The sequence below is a fragment of the Dreissena polymorpha genome, chromosome 1, assembly GCF_020536995.1.
Source record: "Dreissena polymorpha isolate Duluth1 chromosome 1, UMN_Dpol_1.0, whole genome shotgun sequence".
NCBI lineage: Eukaryota > Metazoa > Mollusca > Bivalvia > Myida > Dreissenidae > Dreissena > Dreissena polymorpha.
In genome coordinates, this window is record NC_068355.1 from 50,258,077 (window position 1) to 50,278,194 (window position 20,118).

The 20,118-nt window shown below is 35.0% G+C and overlaps 1 protein-coding gene across 1 annotated transcript; it reads left to right on the forward strand.

Moving 5' to 3' along the window:
• The first annotated feature begins 6,913 nt into the window (after window positions 1-6,913).
• LOC127879809 (uncharacterized) lies at window positions 6,914-15,092 on the forward strand. The gene is made up of 2 exons (XM_052426862.1): window positions 6,914-7,000; window positions 9,754-15,092. The coding sequence occupies exon 2, from the start codon at window positions 9,755-9,757 to the stop codon at window positions 12,155-12,157; it is 2,403 nt and encodes an 800-aa protein (XP_052282822.1). The 5' UTR covers window positions 6,914-7,000; window position 9,754; the 3' UTR covers window positions 12,158-15,092.
• The last annotated feature ends 5,026 nt before the right edge of the window (window positions 15,093-20,118 follow it).

The window sequence follows — 20,118 nt, forward strand, 5'->3', positions numbered from 1 at the left end:
TTTTTTTTATTATATTGACAACAAGTTTACTTTTTTAGCCTGTATGTTTGGAATAACATTGATTTTGATACTATTCAATTCATCATTTTTCCATAGTGAACTACTATGCAACTCGTTTGCATTGAATGTACAGGGCACACATTATCAAACCATAAAGTACTGAAACATTTGCTCAGTTAAGGCATATATAGGGTCCATAAAAATTTCTTTCTGTTTTTTTAGTAAGGATTAGCTTTTGATGCAGCTGGGGGGGGGGGGGATGTTAAGTGCTGTTGTGTCAGGTATACAAAGTAATAATGGTATATCATTGCAAAGATAACGTTGACTCCAATAAACAATTTTTTATCAACAAATAAAGTAAATCTTTGTCTGATCTGATTTGTCTGATAGATACATAACACATACTCGATCGAAACGAGAACGTCATTGTGAAGATGTTCAACGTTCTTCTCATTGTTTCAATCAGAGTTGTAATACATATGAATATAGGCAACAAGAGCAAAAAGGAGAGGCCAATCTAATGGTCATATGAATATTTGTGGATGCTAATTCGCAACACATAAAGTGACTGTTTCATGTTCATTATACTGTTCCAATCACAATTTGAAACTTACCACTTGTCGATTTTTTACTTAAGTTTCCAGTTTAAACAAAAATATATTACAAAAAACGACATGTGTTAAGTTTTGTTTAGATTATGATGAGTACACATCTATAAGCAGAAGCGATAGGTAGACATCTGACATAACATACTTGATTTGATTGATTGATTTCCGTCCAAAACATGCAGCAACGTAAGTAAAATTAAAGGTATAAACACTTGGGGTTATTTTCAAATTGTATAAAACAAACCATTGATACGCATTGGCGCATTGACTATGACTCACTCAAAAAGCAGTCCGAAGTATGTATAAACCCGGATGCAATCGTTAACTTCTGAAGCCCACGATCAGCCGGCACTTGAGAATTAATCTGCGTTTGGTAAAATATGTGAGAGGCTATAAATTAGCTTTGAATGTTACCCTAAATAAATATTAAGCTGATTCAGGTCTGCCAATTAGCTTTGAAGAACAATTATTAAAAATATATTGCCTTCAAAGACTATGGTTAGCAATGTAAACGTTTTTGAACAGTGAAACAAATGACTCTGGTAACTGTAAATAACACTAACTCAATGCACCAAAAAAATAAATGTAAAGGCTATGTTCCCTGTATTTTCTGCAAACTTATGCCATCCTTTAATACATCATAATATAATTTTCCTCGTAGATATACTACTACTTGGGAACTTGTTGAAACGATATAGTCTGGGACGCAAGACAATTTAGCTACAATCAAGAAGTAATTGCACTATACGGACTTCGGCCTATGCACAACAGGCTCATACGTATATCCAAACACAAAACAGAACACAAATAATTAAACGGTCACCACCGTTTAGCAAAAGGCCTTTTTTGAAATCAACTTGGGTTAATGTCTTGAAAATTCGGCGTATGTCCATACGAGCGCGGAATGTTTTGTCATGTATTGAAAAGTCAATAAGTCGCTTTCCTTACCTAAAAATATGTGGATATCAACGCTAATTTATCACCATATAATATCTCTGGAGTTTTATAATTTTTATATTTATGAAATTAAAAAACTCACACAACCAACACACCCATGGAATGCTCAAAAACGTACATGTGTAAATGGACGTTCTCTGACGCAAAAGAAAACTATGTTCGTTAAATTCGTGCTGGTTTATACTTTATTTATATTTTCTAAGCGCTTCTTTCATAAACAAATGATGTATCGAAATTATTGTCGTTAAAATGAAATAAACATAAGTATCTCTTTTTAAAATCAGAATACACGTGCGTAGTGTTCCTTTCTGCTGAATGTAACCGTGCAGACAGCCAATGAATGGCTGGTGCAGACCCGTGGTCAACAGAATGAGTGCTCAAATAGGACCTGTGTTTTGCCACTGTGTGTGAGGACATACACGAGATTTCGGGACAGAAAGGTGATGCTTACAACCAGTGTTGCACCTGCGATTCCCATACAGCAAGGTCTGGACAGGAGAAAGAGCCGTTTATAGAGTATCCTAGCGTTTCCGGAAAAGTCGCTGGTAGTGGGGTCTAATGTGTACAAGATTGTACATGATCATGGTATTATGAGTGAGTTTCCAAGCAATCTGTGTGATTGGGACAACGATACATGACTCAACATTCGGAAGGATGGAAGCGTAAACTGTTTGTGAAACTAGGCAGTCTTAACCGGAAAAATTAAACAAAATATAACACAAAAGTCGCTGGTAGTGGAGTCTGGGTGTTAAAAAAAAATGTGTACAAGATTGTACATGATCATGGTATTATGAGTGAGTTTCCAAGCAATCTGTGTGATTGGGACAACGATACATGACTCAACATTCGGAAGGATGAAAGCGTAAACTGTTTGTGAAAGCTAGACAGTCTTAACCGGAAAAGTTAAACAAAATATAACACAATATGCCACTTTGAAAATACGACGTCTAATCAGCTGACATTCTTAAGAAGTATTTATTGATCACCCAATGAACTAAAAGGAATGGGTCATGAATATATATATCACAACTCGCTCAAAATGTGTTCTTTTGGAAACACACCACAACAGCCACAATGACGTTTATTGCCGTAACCGGCAAACTAAATTTATCAAAGAAAAGAGCTGCGCAATTTTAATATTCATCATGATAAAGCATTCTGCGTTGATGTAACATATTTTAGCCAAACACATTTTGGACCTATATTTGAATTTTGAAAACATTGTTAAAGTGGAACTCTAATGTGAAATAAAAGTCCCATCCAATTTAAATATCTTGTGTACATAACAAGTGTTTATTACTAGATATTATTTATAAATGTCTAATTTATTTAAAAAACTATATTAATTTATTTAATTATTTTAAAGTTTATTTTTACGAATGTTTGAAAAGGAAAACAGTCTGAATTTATGTTTTGGTTCCTACTAAATACATGTAATACATATCCGCTAGTTGCTTAATACAATCGAACACAAACACTTGCATACCTGGCTTTAAAAGAAATCTGACATATACGCGTCTTTAAACGTTCATTGTCCAACTTAAACTATTATTTAGTATTTTTGTTCAAGAAATATTCGTATGTGTAATGCCTTTTTGTCTAATTCTGCGACATGACTAAGTAAATAAGATAATATGTTTATACAACTGTTGTATAAACTGTAGAATCATGCATGTTTGTATAATTACAATTTTCAGATTATCATTGTATTTGACCCTTTGTTTTTTAAGGTTAAAGATGTAATCTTCGATTTGCTTATTGAAATGAATTTTTCATACATAAACTGATGTAAACTGTTTTTTATATCTTGCTTACGATAAACTAACGATGTTTGTGTCCCTTCTTAAAATCACCGGCTATTGACCTTACAAATACCTTATCAAACAATAACATCCTCCTCTCCCTACAAGTGCAAAACCACGCCAGACCGAAATGTATGAGATAAATTGAGTCACACATGTTGTTTCAACAGTTCCTGTAATCATAAGGGTTGCGACAATTTTACAAGAGGATAGTGAATTATCACTCAAATTGTCTTGCCATGTTCGAAAATTCATTGAATATGAACACAACATCAGTTTTGCTTATGATATTAAGGGGTAATTTGTCTTTAATTCAATCTAGTTTGATATTTTCTTACACAAGCGTTTAATCCAAAAAAGAGCTTGCTTTTGATCAACCGTTGCAATAGGATGCCTAAGTTTTGTTCACTAGTTTTTTGCAAGCCTCGTTTGATTTAACGTTGTGTATAATTTTGAACGATTAGACACTTGCTATAAATAAATGACCTCGACGTGATGATACGGGCTCACTCCCCTCGAAGTGATTATAAGGGCTCACTCCCCTCGAAGTGATGATAAGGGCTCACTCCCCTCGAAGTGATGATAAGGGCTCACACCCCTCGAAGTGATGATAAGGGCTCACAGCCCTCGAAGTGATGAAAAGGGCTCACATACATCTAAGTGATGATATGGGCTTTCCTCTCCAAATGATGATAAGAGCTTGCTCCCCTCGAAGTGATGATAAGGGCTCACTACCATCGAAGTTATGATAAGGGCTCACTGCCCTCGAAGTGATGATAAGGGCTCACTCCCCTCGAAGTGATGACAAGGGCTCACAGCCCTCGAAGTGATGATAAGGGCTCACTCCCCTCGAAGTGATGATAAGGGCTCACACCCCTCGAAGTGATGATAAGGGCTCACTACCATCGAAGTGATGATAAGGGCTCACACCCCTCGAAGTGATGATAAGGGCTCACTCCCCTCGAAGTGATGATAAGGGCTCACAGCCCTCGAAGTGATGATAAGGGCTCACTCCCCTCGAAGTGATGATAAGGGCTCACACCCCTCGAAGTGATGATAAGGGCTCACTCCCCTCGAAGTGATGATAAGGGCTCACAGCCCTCGAAGTGATGATAAGGGCTCACTCCCCTCGAAGTGATGATAAGGGCTCACACCCCTCGAAGTGATGATAAGGGCTCACTACCATCGAAGTGATGATAAGGGCTCACTCCCCTCGAAGTGATGATAAGGGCTCACACCCCTCGAAGTGATGATAAGGGCTCACACCCCTCGAAGTGATGATAAGGGCTCACTACCATCGAAGTGATGATAAGGGCTCACTACCATCGAAGTGATGATAAGGGCTCACTACCATCGAAGTGATGATAAGGGCTCACTACCATCGAAGTGATGATAAGGGCTCACTCCCCTCGTAGTGATGACAAGGGCTCACTCTCCTCGAAGTGATGATAAGGGCTCACTACCATCGAAGTGATGATAAGGGCTCACTCCCGCTTATTTCTGGTAAATATTTGATTAGGGAAACATTCCGGTATTGTTCATATATGTTTTTTCTGACCTTTACTTGACCATTGCTTGTCCAAGGTCTGCTCAATTCAATATCGATCAATAGGCGTGTTACAATTTATACATGGCTCCTTAGTGTAGAAGTATCGTGTAAATTTGTTAAGTTTCAATAACTAGAAGGTATCTTGAATGTCGTATGACCGTGTTCCTCGAGATTGCCACCAACACAATCAGTCTCATGATAAACAAAGAAAAAAGCACGTTCTACTTATTCAGCTTTCTGCGTTCGCATGTTATATACTTCATCATGGTCTCGAAGCCGGTGCAGCATACCATCCTATGTGCAGAGTTTTGTGATTTGTTAGTGGAAAACACATTGTTGGTTTTTCTATGTTCTCCTTGGCATATACAGAAAATGTAATTTATACGTTAAGTGCGAAACATTGAGTATGTATACCTTTAAAAAAGCTTTATTAGGACTCGAATATTCTGAACAAGATAAACTTTTTTTCCCTATTTAGCACACTTGTCTAATATTTTAAGTACATACACTCGCCAGGGTCAAAATAACATTAGCATATTGATAAAAGGTCCAACCACGTGAATACAGGATAACACAATGTTTTCCCCATTACTAATTTGTTCGACGGTTTTAAGCTTTACACTAAATGATATACTAGTAATTGTAACTTATGGGGCGATCTATGGCAAAAATCAATACACTGTCAAAGAAAAAAATACTTATGTGCTTGCAAGTTGATGTTTGGTTAATAAATGTGGTCGAGTGCCCTAAAACTGTTCTCATCTTCCATTTTTTTAATACAAAGCAAAGATGTAAACCACAGTTTAATAGATGAGCGTGTTTATTGTCAATTGTCACTAGACATGATAAAGGACTTCGTGGTGTAAGATTGTAATAAAGAACAATTTAAACATTACGTGGACAATGTATTATTGCCCACCACAATCTGTGCTGTAAACCAGCTGAATATATATAATTAATTAGAACAAACTAAAAATACAGGACTAAAAATACAAATATAGAAAAACATAATATTAAGGAAACACGTTACCAAAGATGTGCAATTGTATTCACTGTTTCGTCGTGGTTTTAATCAATAACTCATTTTGAATACTAAAATTGAATAATGATGTAAAGTTGATTGTACATTTGCTAGAGTAAATGAGTTTTACGAATTGCATGATCGGGGATGGGTTGTTATAGTCATTTGCGGTCGAGATTACATGAGTCCTTAAATTGTATTTATTTCGGTTTACTTCGTACGACTTAAAGCAAAATTGCCATCTTAATTTGCCCTGAATGAATCAGCATATAGATCTATGTGCACCGAAAATGTTCATGTCTTCTCTTTTGTGTTTGTGAATCGCGATATATTTTATGAATATTTAGGACTTCGTTTATTGCGTTCATCGGTGTGCTAACCATGTTTGCTATTCATATGCAAATTAAGTTCATTTTACACATACGCCAATATCATTTTTAAAAACAGCATGTTAAATTCCTGCATATCGACCAATATCTATGCAAAGGATCATTAAACAGGTGCTTGAAACCTTTATCTTTATAAATGTCACTAAAACGAAAAATACTGGTTTTGTCAAAGATTTTATGAAGATATTTATAATTATGGATTTTATATCAGTACAGTCATCATGCCTTTGATTTAAGCTATTTAGTTTTTTTTTATGATTGGAAAAGACCAATACAATCTTTCACAAAAGTTAAAATCTAAGTAACGATGTTTGCATCAAATTAAAATCTCATTATTGATGAAATTATGCCTTTCGGAATATAATTAAACAAAGTTAATTTGCACATAGTTTTTATTTATTTTGCTATTTTCTGTCCTGAATATTCATTAAATGTGTCGTAAGTTTCTTGAGGTATTTTCGAGTATATGATTGTGTCCATTAAACTAATGTTTTTATTTAATTTGCAACTGATAACAGCTTGTCCATGTTCCCGGGTAGATAAAATCCCCGGGTTTGTTTCATTCGATCTTAGTTTATCTGCAACAAGTGTAGCGAACTGACGTTTACAAAATGCAAGCAATATCGACGATATTACCATAGGACATTGCGGTTTCAACAGGGAGATTCTGAAAAGCAAGTATTTTTGTATCAATTTACCAGGATACATTTAAAGCCGCGTTTGTTAACATAATTGGTTTTGTTTTATTGTTTGTATGTATGCATAGTTTATTTAATTTGTTAGTATAAACCTATTTATTTAAGCTTGATTGAAATCATTTATTTCAGTATTTTAAACACTACGTTCTCATTATGCATGTACGATTTACTAGTCAGTTACAAATACATATTAAATTGTATATCCAGTTTAAGCATAGAATAACGAACAAAGCTATGTTTCGAAAAAAAAAGTTTTAATTATAGGTTTTATATCAACGTGTTATTATTGATCTTAAAATTGTTTTTATGCGAGAAATACATAGCTTATTATCAATTATACATTTTTAATTGATGTTCTAGTTCTGGTTCAAATTGACCGATATTTGTTGGTCGACGAGCTAACAGGGCGATTTTTCATTAATCTGCATGCTGAATACATTCGAATTGTTATCAACAAATTGAGTTTTAAAGTGTTTACCAGTGTTTTATAGCATACTTTGCGTGCGGCTTGCAATGGTCACTTTACACAATACTTTATCCAAATTGAAAACAGTTAAACAAAGATGATTTTGGTTAAATAACTGATTTTTTTTACCTTTTTACCTTATGCATGTCACGAATACTCTTACTTTTGTGACTGCTGCCTCCTTCAGAATTACGTAAGGATCAAATATAAACAGCTATTAACTTGTAATTCTTGTTTGAAATAAACACATGCTCAAACTTGAACACTGATCTGGTGTTTTGGGTGGTGGGAATTACATTTGTATTTTAATCAGCTATAGTGCTTTTTTTCTTTTAAAAAATAAATTATTTGTATTAACAAAAAGTTGCATTTGTTCATATACAAACAAGTTATATCTTGAGTAGGGCCAAATTTGATACCGGGTGCATGACTTAGTAGATGACCATTATAAGATGTCGCACATCGAATTAAAAACCACTTACCCTTTCGATTCCACATACTTAAGATTTTGAAAGTAAGGTATTAAATTATGTTTTTATTAATCATGCGACCTCAGGGGTGTGGTTATTTTCTATCCCATGGGCATTATTTGAAGAGGAAAACAAACAACGTTACATATTATCAAACCCCTGACCCTTGCGTGGCTATCGACAAGTACTATGCAAGTATAAACAAAATTGACCCATAGGACTTTGAATGTTTTGAACCCAATTGCATGATTAAAACTTACTAAACTGTAAACGTCCCATGCCAAATAAAAAAAAGGGGGGGGGGTGCCTTACGGTTTTAGATAATTTATTTTATAGTATTAACTATATTCATTCTAGGTTAGCAAATAACCTATATGGTTGGCTTAAATTGACTATTGGGACATGACTTAAACACACTTGGTAAAGGACAAACATAGGATGTTAAATACCAAATATCAAACCCGTGATCCTAGTTGTTTCAGAGATTATTTAAGGAATTTACTAAATAAATGTCTATTTATCTTGCGCGTGGTCAGTTTTGATGTCAGTGGCACTATTAAAAAAACTTGGTAGAGGACCAGCATACCATGTTACATAACAGATCCACGACCTCTAGACCACGAGGTTTTAGAGAATAAGGTGTGTTCTATTAATACACCAAGAAAAAAATTAACCCACCTTTACAAGGCCAATATCGACTATATAGACTTAAACAAAATCTTAATAGAGGATCACCGTACGATATTACAAGCAACATATTTATCATGATACCCTTGCGGTTTCATAGAAGAAGATTTTTAACCATTGTGGTTGCATTGAAGACGAACACAAATTACGATGAATACATATGAGTATCATGAGCCGCATGGGGCGTGGCCAGTTCGGACTCAGGATAATGATTTGAACACTTTTAGTAATGGGCCACTTGATAATGTAACACATCAAATATTATGGGGAACGCGAAGTCAATTAGCCGGTACTCTTTTTATTTTGAGCATGCCATCTGAAATTGAATCAACGTAAATGGCATTTTTGTGGGTAGTTGTATTATACAATTATAAGGTATTTTTTCAAATGCAAATAAACCATTTTTGCAAAATGTTATCGTATAAGAATTATTTTTTTTACTTAATATGAACTAAACAATTTATGTGTATAGATAACTGCTTGAGGATCATGTTATTAGATGTAACTGGAAATTAGAAAATGCTTCTAACTACAATAATCGCACAAAGCATGTGGACATTTGATAGTGACCATTGCTGTGAATGAATTCACTTTTGAGGATACTTTCACTTTTGAGCTATTGCAAATGTTCTCGTTGGGTACAGATTAAAAAAACATTTGGACTGAACCATTACATAATTTTACGTTTTAATTTCCACTAAACTTGGTCGAATAATTGTATGAACTTAAAATATTGATGAAATACAACCAATTGTTTGGCAATAGAATACTTAACAGGAATATGTAAATAGAGCTGTTTTTGTGCTTTTTCCCATTAAATATTGATTTCAGTGACGTGAATGAAATTGAGATAAAATATACGACCTCCCATGGGTCTGTTCAGACAATTTGGTGTTTAAAATACAGAGGGTTGATGCCCGTTAATAGCATTACTGAGTCATTGCAATAAATTGATGAGGATTTTATTGGACAAGTCGATCCAAGAAAGTTCATTAGCACCGGTCAAAAAAAAATCTGTTTAAATTTGCGTGCGTCGAATTGCAGGAAACTGCGTCCATTGAAATCCGTGTATAATACATATGAATAGTTTGCACTTTAATTTTCAGAATGTCCCAGTACATTTGCATAGTAATTATGGTGCTGGCATTCGGTGGAAACTGTGTGGACGCTCAGTGTGAAGGTGATCTGCAGCCCTGGTCCCCAAGTGGCATACAACGAGAAGATCTGTTGTGCTGTACTGTTAGTAATGCCTGCAAGAATGACCATCCAACAGTACCAGGGCAAACTGAGTACGAAAAGTGTTGCACATGCAGTTCGACGACAACGTGGTCTGGTCAAGAGAAAGCATTGCTCATCGAGTACATCAGTGTATCGGGAAAATCCCTAATGGTAGATCCCGACATGTTTAACGATAGCAATGTATATAAGATCGAACATCATGAAGGTGTAATGACAGAGATTCCGAGTGATATTTGTGATTGGGACAAAGATACACGGTTAAAAGTGTTTTCACGGCATGTAAACGAATCCATGAAGTACTGGCATTACATCGTTCAAATTGATTTCAGTAAAAACAAAGTTCGGAAAGTCGAAAGCTTAAACTGTCTGAAGAAACTCGACAAACTCGATCTATCCCACAACAAGATAACACACTTCAAAAATACAACGATCAATCAGCTAACCCATTTAAGACATCTTGATTTGTCATATAATCACATTGTAAGCATGGACCCTGCTTGCATATCACAGCCTTCTCAGAATTTATTTGTTGCGAATTTTGAGCACAACAGACTTGCAGTTTTGGATATCACAAATGCTTTTTCTGTAAATCCGTTTTGCCACGTCGACTACACGAGTAATATTATTGACAAGTTCGTAAATGCACTAGGGTTTACCTTGGATAAAAACAAAACATATGGACCGGGATTTGTAAGCTTCAATGAAAACAATTTCGAGAGATTTCCAGATTTCACATCTTTATTAGGCCTTTCAAGTCTCGCTGAGTTCGGACAACTAAGCTCGTTTGGATTCGATTTCAGGGACATTGAACTAGATTGTGACTGCTATCTCGAGCCGTTTCTAAGCATGGGACAGAATCTAAAGGATGTTCTATGGCGGGAATATTTTAACATCACTTGTGCAAATCCACCAAGTTTAAGGAATGTCAAGGTGCCAAACCTTAATCCATATGATCTTGTGTGTAACCTCACGCGAGAGGATAACTGTCCACAAGAATGTACTTGCATTGACAGACCGAACACAGACACATTATATGTTACTTGCACAAACTTGAAGGAGTTGCCAGCATTTCTACCGAATTCGACATTAACTCGTTTCATTTCATTAACATTACCTAACAATGAAATAAAGGTGTTGTCAAATAAGTCATATATATCAAAAATATCGTTTCTCGATATTTCAAATAACCATTTGGAACAAATAGATGATGGTGTGATAGCTGCTCTGGAGAATGCAACGCTTAACTTATCGAATAACGTACGGCTTGCACAACTACCACAACGCGTGCAACATAGAAACCTCTGTATCACAGATATGGAAGGCTTGCAGTTAACATGCGGATGTCAAGAACTTTGGATTGAAAACTGGCTAAAAGTGAAGAGATGCGATGAAGAGAAACTTTTCAAATGCGCCGTACCAGACCATGGACTCGTAGATGCCCGAAAATTTTCAAGTTCCTTGTTAGACTGCAAACCAAATTCGTTGATCGTCATTGTATCGTTTATGTCTGCTGTTTTGGCAGCCTTGATCATATGTGGAACCCTAACATTTTTGCTTAGATACGAAATTCTCATAATATTTCTGAAAATTAGACAAAAAACACCCGATAAAACAGAAACTGCTAAGCGATTTCAGCATGACGTAGCACTTACGTTTAACGAAGAAGACGATATACTTCGGGGCTGGATTTTAAAAGTACTTCTACCTAATTTAGAAGATAATAACTATCGAGTTTTTCTTCCCTCCCGAGACATACCATTTGGCAGCAAACGAGACAATATCATTATGAAAACATTTGCAAAGACGCGATCCTTTTTAGTAGTACTTTCAGAAAAATATCTTCACCAAACGGAAAATCAGAGCGGCCGATTGTGGACAGAGAACGAATGGAAATGCGCCTGGAACCAGTTTAAAGATGACAGAATGAAAACGCTGATCATTATCAACTACGATCACCTTGCACCTTCGGACGTATCAATCACACAGATTTCAGCCTTTCTTCGGGTCGGACATACAATTGAGTTCGGTAATCACGGCGATCAAATCATGCACGATATTTATGACAAACTTGGGCCAGCACCAAACCAATCAGAACGCAGAGAAATCGTTAAAAAAATAAAATATACAGAAACGCATAGAAAATTCAATGGGTATCCTAAAATATACCCCGAAAATAGTAACATTGATATGATCAAACCCTTTGATGTTGATATTTTATTCCGTGTTGAAAAGAAAGACTTAAATAGAAAATACACAGGGCATGCCATTTAAATACTTGTGTTCTGAGAGTTACTTTCGAAAAGCACGTTGCATTTCAAAGTAGATTTCTTCTTTATACCCTTGTAGAACCTTGGTTTACCAGGTAAAATAGACATCTTAATCAATGAAGGAACATTCAGAGCTATATCTTGTAAATTTACAATGTACATGTGCATCAATAAATATATAGTTTATACTAACAAGTATATAACAGTGTCATAGGTATGACCCTTTTAGGAGTGGGGATATATGCACTGCAAATGTCCGCCTATCGGTCTTTCAGAAGGTCGGTAATATTCCAATAGGTATGGTGGTAGGACGGTTCGAAGACCATTCGTTTCCGCACGATTATGTTTTGATGTATAACCATGACAATTGTATGAAGGTAACTGCAGAGTAAAAGACGACTGTCGATTTTGAGGTGAACGGATCAAAACTCAAGGTCACTGTGGCTTGTAACATAAAGATGATAAGATATAAAGGACGGTTTAAATACCGTTAATACCATTTAAAACATCGTAAGAGATTATAGTTTCATTTGATATAAATACCATGTTAACATTGAGCACCGAAGTTCATAATTATTCGATAGATTAAACAGAGTGCAGGATCACGTGACTTCGTGTGGTTCCACCTTTTAACTTTTATGGATTTAAACACGACGGTTAGTGGTGCTTTATTTCAAATTACCTTTTTAAAACAATTTTTTTGTAAGAATTTCAACTAGTTCATAAAAGACAGAGTTTTATGCTGCTCATGGCAATGTAAAATACATCAGAATTACTTTATTTAACAAGCCTGTGTTCTTGTTCAAAATTCGATTTGAACTACACGGTTATGTTTTACGGAACGTGAAATTTTGTAAACGATTTCAGACGTATTCAAGGATTTATTCTTATACCTTAAGACATCGGCACAAACTGCAAGAAAAACTGTCGTTTACGCACAAAATATTTTTGCAAATGTATTTCATAAAACTTGAATAAATAAAGATTTTAAAGTTGTGATTACATTCTGTCCAGCCCGTGTGTTACCCCCTGAAAACACCGTTGATTCTGCACCCTGTCATTGGAACTGTCGCAATTAATTTCCTTCAAGCCAATGATCCTGTTGCACTTGGTATTTACTTTAAAACTTGTTCCAGCCAGCTTCATTGACACTGTTGTCATTTTATTAGTCCTATTAAACATTCAGTGGGGAATATAAGTTTACCCTTTTTACTTTTTGTGTTACTGCCCACCTGTCTAACTGTTCATATGACAGTCCGATATCAAACATTAATCTTGTGTTTTATCAAAGAGTACTGAAGACGCTTTGATAAAACTTCGTATACTTATAAAGGGCAGTGTTAGGATTTTGCACGAACCCTATTTTAACCCGATTAAAAGGTCCCTTTTACTTAAACAACAAAACTTAAAAGTGTGCAGTTTGACTGTGAATCCCATCATCTGTTCATCCTTCTTTGTCTGTTTGTCCGCTAAAACTGAAATATTGTTATGTTTTAACGATATAAGATGAAATAATAAAACTTAGTAAACGATTTCATCCATAGGTTTGCTTTATATATACCTGTCTATACCTGAATATATGTGTATTGTATACTGTATAATAGAAGTGGATAAGAACAAGAATTTCCATCCTTATAGACTTTCAGTGCAATTGTTTTATGTATTTGATATGACCACGACAACTGATGTGGCAGCCTAACTATTCCAAATACCGTTTCAGGTGTTTTCAATGACAAAAATTCGTTATTCATCGTTGCTTAGTTATGGTATCACTTGTAACGGCTCATTTTGCGAGAATGAAAGGAGCGGAAAATCTGAAGATGAGGAATAGCGTTTGCTTAGTTATATACACTGTCGATCCTAATTTGCAACGTAAGTGAAGTATAAATCGTCTCATAAGTTTCACACTTAGCTATAATACAACACTTTAAAGAGGCAAAGTACGAACACTGATGTACACTTGCTTGTATCGTATAATGTGTAACAATATTTGCATTTTGTAGGTCAATAAATATAAACTCGTGAAAATAAAAAGGCGAAATAAACTCGCCGGATAATAATTTAAATACACATGCTATGGATATGACAATACACGTTAAAAACAGCCTTATCAATGTGTTTGGTTACTCAATGTAAATCGGTTAAGCGTCCAATGTAAGCTTTACTACTTGTCATGCAGTAAACAATTTTACAATAGGAACATATATAAACTAGGTTAATTTGAAAAATAAACGGTCCAAATAGTTGTAATGGCAACATAACACATTCAAAAGTGGTGTGTTTTTTTTTTACATCAGACGGTTTCATTCTCTTGTATGCCAAATGGAATAGAAACACTATAAATGGAAAACAAAATATATAACTTTTCCAGCGAATTTTCACCAGTTGTTAAGGTACATTTGTTTCAAACTTGATATTTTCACAGATTTAAGCATGTATTGAAGTTTGTCATTAAATGCTTTATATTGGTTTTGGCCTGTCTGTCATTGTATGTGTCTGTCTGTCTGTTATTCTGTCCCAAAACTTTAACATTGGTCATAACTTTTGCAATATTGAAGATAGCAACTTGATATTTGGCATGCATGTGTATCTCATGGAGCTGCACATTTTGAGTGGTGAAAGGTCAAGGTCATAGCCATCCTTCAAGGTCAAAGTTCAAATATATGGCTTCAAAGCGGCGCAGTAGGGGGTATTGTGTTTCTGACAAACACATCTGTTGTTTTTCGTTCTTTACGTATTTTGTATATGTATTTTTCAACACTAAACTACTACACGTAATTGTAATGTTTACAGGATAGTTCACTAACCAATACGCTTAGTCATCGATGAATACTATTACGAATAACTTATGATATGTGTTGAATTCATAACATGTATATGTATTTTTGTTGCCATTTTCTTATGTCTGATTTTAAAATGTTATTATTCATACTGTATATAGATGCAATCTAGAAATAAAATGTGTTGAATTTTTTTTTAATGCTTTATATTTATGAATGAAAATATTCGGGAAAATACTCCATTAAAAAACAAACAAAAAAGAATGAAAAATTAAAGAAAGAAAAAAAGTAACCTCAACTGGGCTCGAACCACTGACCCATGGAGCCCTTGAGTAAAAGTCTAAAGCTTAGACCACTCGGCCATCAGTGCTCATACAAAGAGTGATGAATTTTATACTTTATATAAGCAATCCACGTAGTATCCCAATCGTTTCGCGTTGCAACACTTGATAATTTTCAGGTTTTTAAATCGTCAAAAGATGCATATAATGAGTATTTTAGAGCATGGTTAATGGTCAGTATTACTGTTTCCGCACAAATATCACACTACAACACAAATTTGCGAATCTGAAACAATTGTTTTTTTAATTTTGTCATTTTACGAAAACGTGAAAAGCTCCTTTAAGTTCAGTACTTACAAAGGTACATTTTATACCTTTATTTCGAAGGCACGATATACGCCGATTAACTTTTTAAAAGATATTTCTTGTTAGATATTTCGTTGGTGTGATGTTAGACGAATTAACGAATTCTACCACGGGCGATTACTCTGGATTAACTGAAGCATAAAAGACGAGATATGGGTGCATGCCAATTTAAGAATACTGTTTATAGTTCAACCGTTATTTCGTTGAGGGTACCTTATACAAAATGTAGTAGAAATGACCAATCATACACTACATTTGCATCATTACACTGCAGAACATGTGCACGTTTATAATCCCACACTTCACAGTCAATATATCTTTAAATCTTTGTTTTGACAGATTATTTGTTTTTTTGTATACCGATGAATACATCGTTGATCTCTTTTTAGGACTAACACTATTATTATATTTTTCGGTAATAACAACATTTTATTTATTGAGCAACGCTTAAGATTTAAATAGATACTAACAATCTACACAAGCAATTGTGATAGCATTGTATCTATTGCAGCAATCTCTTGCACGACGAATACTTGAGAACATGGAACGACAACTCTGTGTGAGAGATACTACTGCATGAACGCATATTTGATTTTCCATCAGCGTTTCTGAAACAACCGGACGACAAAGTGAATAGAACAATATTTCGCCTAACACAATCTCGTAAATCTCGTAAATCGCTGCATTCGAATATGAAGGCTACCGATAAACGATCGATAAAGAGAGATCTAAATCACATATGTGGGTACACGGGAAAGAGATTGTTTAAGAGCTCGATCTATCGGGAACATTAACCTTCGTAATTTTAGTTGTGTGAGTGTGGGAGATTCAAGGAGCAATTTTGTTTTGCTAACACCACAAACTTTCCCCACACAAACCTCAAACCACTTAGTGATAGCAAAACATAATTAAACACTGGAACACCGATGAACCTCAATGAAATGCGCAAACTGAAATAGTGTGTGTTTTGCAAACTGAATTAACTTCGCGGATGCTTATATAAAGCTTGTGACTCACAGTTAGATATCCACATTTCCATTACAGGTTAATTCCTATTAAGTGTGAGAAATAAATTGAAAATAAATAGCGAAAGAAAAACATAAAATAATGTCAAATACAAAAAGCTTAAATACAATACTATAAATAGGTCATTGTTACCAATATACATTTTAGGCCAGAGTATAATGCCACGAAAATGGTCTTATTCAACATGATATCATGAGTACGCCGCGTACAAAACTCGTAATAGAAGTTTGTGTTTGTTGCCTTATCATATAAGAAGTTAAACTGGTTATGACCTTTATAACTTAGGCATTTAAACTGTTAGACAAAATTTCGTACAAATATGAGGAGCATATTCCTTTTCATATGCATATAATACTATAAAGGTGCTTTTGAATGTACAGTGTAATGATGACAATTACAATTATTATAAAGTAATGACCAGAACGATTAATTACAATAATACGAGACAAAAAGAAGCACAATCATTATGGATTGTTCATGGAAAAGTTGCAAATTTATACGACGATTATACCATTTAGGATGGCAGCTAAGACATTGGTATCTTTGATGAGGAATGTTCGCTTACAACTGATTACCCGATAGAGATTTTCGCCCATCACCCAGGTCGACAGAGTCGCCCTCACGTTTGATTGATCTGGCTTCAAAGAACTGTTTTGACCTGTAGCTTTATATTAATGTCCTTGCCAAAAAAAATTCTCGCGTTGTCTTGCCTTGGTATTGGTGAACTTGACGATCAACCTGCGCTCGTAGTTCACAAGATTTTAATGCCAAAGTTAGCCGTTCTTATATGTGTGTATTTAAGTGAAACATTTTTAAATCGTGCAAACAAACAACTTCCACCAGATGGTGTGTCAGTTCCTCATTGAGAGCTCTATGCATCTAAGCAGCCATATCAACATTTAGTTGAGCTTTAAACTGCTTGACCAGCCGCTCGCTACCTCTTTTTTGTCAGCTTTGTTGACTTTTTAAATGAACTAACTTCACTTCCAATAGCCTGGCTGTTGGGCTACGTCTTTCGCGACGCAGTTAAAGTGCTTGGTTATAAATCGGGAGACCCTGATTCAGTTCCCGTTGGACCTCATGACTTTTCGCTCTCCTTGTTATGTAGCATTGTCCAACAAGTCCTCGACCTCAATTGTTTGTTCATGACTCGGAACTATAAAATCGCGTAATATCAAAGTATATTTAGAAAACATGACTTACTCTTTTACGATAAAGTTGGTGAAGTACCTTTTGCCCCGGCGAAGATTTATGATGCCTTTTTCTTTTGTCGTGTGGTTATTTGTATATTGCTTTTGTGCGTGGTGGGGAGGTCGCGTCAACTTAATCGGTCAACAATGTTCGTCAATGTAGAAATAATTGCATTTTTTACCATTCTTTGGGAAAAATCTCAAACGCTTAAAGGGATTTCAGTACACACAGATGCCTGTATATTGACCCAAATTGATCCTGACCAAAGAGTCAATATCAGTCTATTCTTATGACTCAGTAATGCTTCTAATCCACACGAACCCATGTATTAAAAACACCATCTAGATTGGAAGAACCACTAGGGCGTCGTTAATCGTATCTAAATTTCGTTCATAACCTTGAAATCAATCTTGAAATGCGATTAGCACAATGAAAGCCCTGTATTAATATTCATGCTATCAAAAGGATTGACACAATATTGGCGTTACTCCCTTCCATCCTCAAAGTTATAATTATTCGACAAAATCATAAACCTTAAATTATTCTATGGTCAAATTATAATGTTTGAAAACTTTATACAATAGACAAAAAAACTTACAATAGTTGAAAAAAGTGTCCACATAACGAATTACTTAACGTCAAACGGTCCTTCTGTTATATCAATAGGATTTTTCAGAATACTTGGGATAGAGTTACACCCATTCTACACGGCATTATTATTTAATGATTATCAAAATATATCTTACGATAATTACCATCTGTAATATGTTATTTCTCTTGTTTCATATGTATAAACATTGATATACATGTATCGCACGTTTTGTCTCCACTTAAAATCCCCTTAAAGATATTTACTTCCTATTGGCCTTACAAAGTAAATACCTTATCAAACAATTACTTCCTACTCTCACTACAAATGCGAAATCATGCCAGATCGAAATGTATACGATTAAGCGAGTCACACCTGATGTTTTAAAATCTTCCGTGATCAATAGGTTTTGAAAAATTTTACGAGAAGATTATAGATTTGAATACCATTCAACTTGCTTTTGCATGTTTAAAAATTGATTAAATAAAAACTTCGTTAGCTTGTCTTATAGCAATGATGTTTTTTGGGGGGTTAAATTCACACTTGGGTCATATTCTCATACAAAACCCGTTCGTTAAACCCCAAAATTAACCGTTCCAAGGCGATGGCTTTAATTTTATAGATTTGTTTTTTGGTATTCCTCGTGTGATTATGTGTTGTGTCTAGTTTTGGACGACTTGGGCACATAAGGTTTCTCTCCCGCCTTTTTCACTTTGTTTATGTTTACTTTGGGAAACATGCCGGTATTGTTGTATACATATTTATCTGATCGAGGCTTGTCAAAGGTCGGATCCATTAAAAATCGATAGATAGGCGTGTTACGCATGTTAACAATCCTAGAGAGCTGCACCATCAAATCAAATCATTTTGCTACACGCGATATCCAATATATCAGGGACCTATACAAACAATAGGTCCCTGTATATATACATGGCTTCTTAGTGTAGAGGTACCGGATGAATGAAACAACATTTGTATATTGATAGGTCGATATATGTTCAATTCAAACAGTGGCATATTTTGTTTTAATTTTTATAACTAAACAAACGTATTATTTTTCGTAATAAAATTATTGTTAACTATAAACGCTTAATACTATGGTTTTTTTTAGACAAATTGTATTATATCATTTGAAATTAATTATAAAATAAATTTGATAGAAACGGTTAGGACATTGAATAAACGTCACTGTAGGACGACGAATTACACAATTCCACCGATATATCACACTTACCCTTATTTTCTCCTATGCCTTACATGTTACAAACAATCATTGCTTTTCGTGGATCCGATAACCGGAGGTCTGTAATAACTGTTTATTAAATGTTTACAATCTGTTTACAAAAACGTAAGATTCTCGAAACATGTTATAGTGATTGTTTTACTAAGTTTTGGGTTAAGTTTCAATACAAAGATGGCAGCTTGAATGTCTTATGACCGTGTTTCTTGAGATTGTCATCAACGACGTTTCTTGAGGTTGGGTTCTGAAGCTTTATTACCTGCCCCTTTTCTTTATTTTGGGGAAAGGGCCGTTCAGGAAATAACATATTGACATTAATAAGTAAGCGAACGCCATTTTGCAGGGTACACTTAAAATGTTTGGGAACGTCTCATTATTTAAAGAAAGTCTGGAGACGGGACCTACATCAGACCCTGCCAAAATAAGTCATGTAAACGTTCTAATTATTCTGCTGTCAGCATTCTCCTATTATATACTTCACCATGACCACGT

What these genes read in the sequence shown, in the direction of transcription:
- LOC127879809 (XM_052426862.1), top strand. Translation starts at nt 9,755, where the DNA reads ATGTCCCAGTACATTTGCATAGTAATTATGGTGCTGGCATTCGGTGGA.